This window comes from Acanthisitta chloris, unplaced genomic scaffold (genome assembly GCF_000695815.1).
Source record: "Acanthisitta chloris isolate BGI_N310 unplaced genomic scaffold, ASM69581v1 scaffold1526, whole genome shotgun sequence".
Taxonomy (NCBI): Eukaryota; Metazoa; Chordata; class Aves; order Passeriformes; family Acanthisittidae; genus Acanthisitta; species Acanthisitta chloris.
The window spans coordinates 1-2,240 of NW_008676338.1; the positions used below are offsets into that span (position 1 = coordinate 1).

General features: G+C 42.7%; 1 protein-coding gene across 1 annotated transcript in view; it reads left to right on the plus strand.

Moving 5' to 3' along the window:
* Positions 1–1,547: 1,547 nt before the first annotated feature.
* KCNJ15 (potassium inwardly-rectifying channel, subfamily J, member 15) overlaps positions 1,548–2,240 on the plus strand; it is a 1,121-nt gene continuing 428 nt past the window's right edge. The window contains 1 exon segment of the mRNA XM_009076082.1: positions 1,548–2,238. Coding sequence (XP_009074330.1) covers positions 1,548–2,238 — 691 coding nt within the window.

Sequence of the window (2,240 nt, forward strand, 5' to 3'; positions counted from 1 at the left end):
GATCATTGAGGCATTCCTTTCTTTTATATATATATATATATATGACCATGGCTCTTAGGCTACGGAGGAGAAATGCTGGTGATTAAACCGAAATTGGAACAAGATACAGATTTTAATGGGAGCTAAGTTTAATTACCCTTTCCCAGAAAACCTGCAGCAGTGTGATGGGTATAGTCACAAACAAAAAATGCTCTTTAATTGACATAACAGGAAAGGTACTTCAGTGAGCAATTATGCTGATGTCCTGGGCTGGCACATGTGTGTACCACAAATATATCTTGTACTTCCTGCAAAATTCTTTTAAGTAGCTATAAGGAAGACATTATTTTTTTCCTCTTTTTTTTTTTGGGGGGGGTTTTTTTTTTCAGTGGTTCACGAAAACTAGTCACTTACTTGAGGCTCTTTTTTTGAGGAAAACAATGGAACAAAACAATGCCTTTTTGTAAGACCTGCCAAAGCACAAAGGATGCATGGGCTGTTTTTTTTTTCCTTGCTGCTTCTGGCAGCAGGAAGTTTTGTTGTTGGAAACGACTATAACATGCACTGTCCTTGCTCTACGTAATCTCTGTCTCCTTACTTGCCTCATCACACTGGCACAGACACTGCTCTGCTTCACTCCATGGGCTCTGCTCAGCCCCGGAGTGTCCACACACTCGCTCTCCATCCGGACTGATGCACAGTAAACAAACTGCAGGAATCTGGTGGTCCAATGATTGCTGAGGTCGTGCAGGTCAGGGCCCACAGCTGGAATGCTGATTTGGGAATTGGCTCTTTTGTTTTTCTTTTCTTTTTTATTTCCCCTCCCCTTAGCTTAAAATCCAAGCGCTGTGCAGCACAAACAGCTTCAAAGTGTGATATTCAGGTGTAAATATTCCTTTCCACAACTTTGATGTGCTCAGGTCGGCTTGGTTTCCCTCTGGGTTAGTTGTAGGTTGGTGACAAAGAGCCAGATCCGATTGAGTAAATCACTTGTGGAAGTTAATTGTTCCCAGTGAAAGCTGCTCTGGCTCATTCTGCCTCGGTCGCAGGAAGAGGCAGAGGTGGTGTGCTGGAGCTGCGTTCTGAACCAAGCCTTGGCTCGACTCTAATTCTGATCAGATGTCTCTCTTCAGGGCATTAAAGAAAACCTGCTCAGTAATCAAAAAGAGCCTCTTCTCTAGAGAAACGTAAGGAAAAAACCCAACTCTTTAACGCCTTTTACAGAAATAAAGGACTAATGTGACATTTCAGCTTTGTCAAATTTCTTTTGCAGGCTGTCATAAAAGAATCCTCTACTTTTCCATACTTGGCACTCGCCAGAATCAAAGAATGATTCATTTTTTTTAATTATTTTCTTTTGCCTGGAAAAAGAGAATATCAAATGATTTGTAATGTCAGATACTGCCTGATGGTAACTTTATATTCCAGCTGGTTTTAGTCACTGCTGCTGTGTTTAGATTATGTTTGTGTCTTCTCTCCATCAAGTGCTTTTCAGAATCAGTGATGTGCTTTGACTTCATTAAGTAACACTCTGCTTTTCTTCTCTCCTTAGGACCGAAGCAGTGAGAATGGAAACCACAAAGATTAATATGTCTCGTGTGCCACTGGTTAGTGGAGGCATCGATACTGCCATGCTCAAGGCACACAAACCTCGTGTGATGTCCAAAAGTGGCCACAGCAACGTGAGGATCGACAAAGTTGATGGCATTTACCTGCTCTACCTTCAAGATCTGTGGACTACAGTTATAGACATGAAGTGGAGGTACAAACTCACCTTGTTTGCTGCTACTTTTGTGATGACCTGGTTCCTCTTTGGAGTTATCTACTATGCCATTGCATTCCTTCATGGTGATTTAGAGATGAACAAGTTCACCCCAAAGCGTGAGCCGTGTGTCAAGAACGTGGACTCTCTGACTGGGGCATTCCTCTTCTCCCTGGAGTCACAGACAACCATTGGCTATGGATTTCGTTTCATTACAGAGGAGTGTCCTCATGCCATTTTCTTACTCGTGGCCCAGCTGGTCATCACCACCTTGATTGAAATCTTCATCACAGGTACCTTTCTGGCCAAAATTGCAAGACCTAAGAAAAGGGCAGAGACTATTAAATTCAGCCACTGTGCTGTCATTACTAAACACAATGGAGAACTTTGCCTGGTGATCAGAGTAGCAAATATGAGGAAGAGCCTTCTGATCCAGTGTCAGCTCTCTGGGAAGCTTCTTCAGACATATGAAACCAAAGAAGGGGAGAGGATCCTGCTG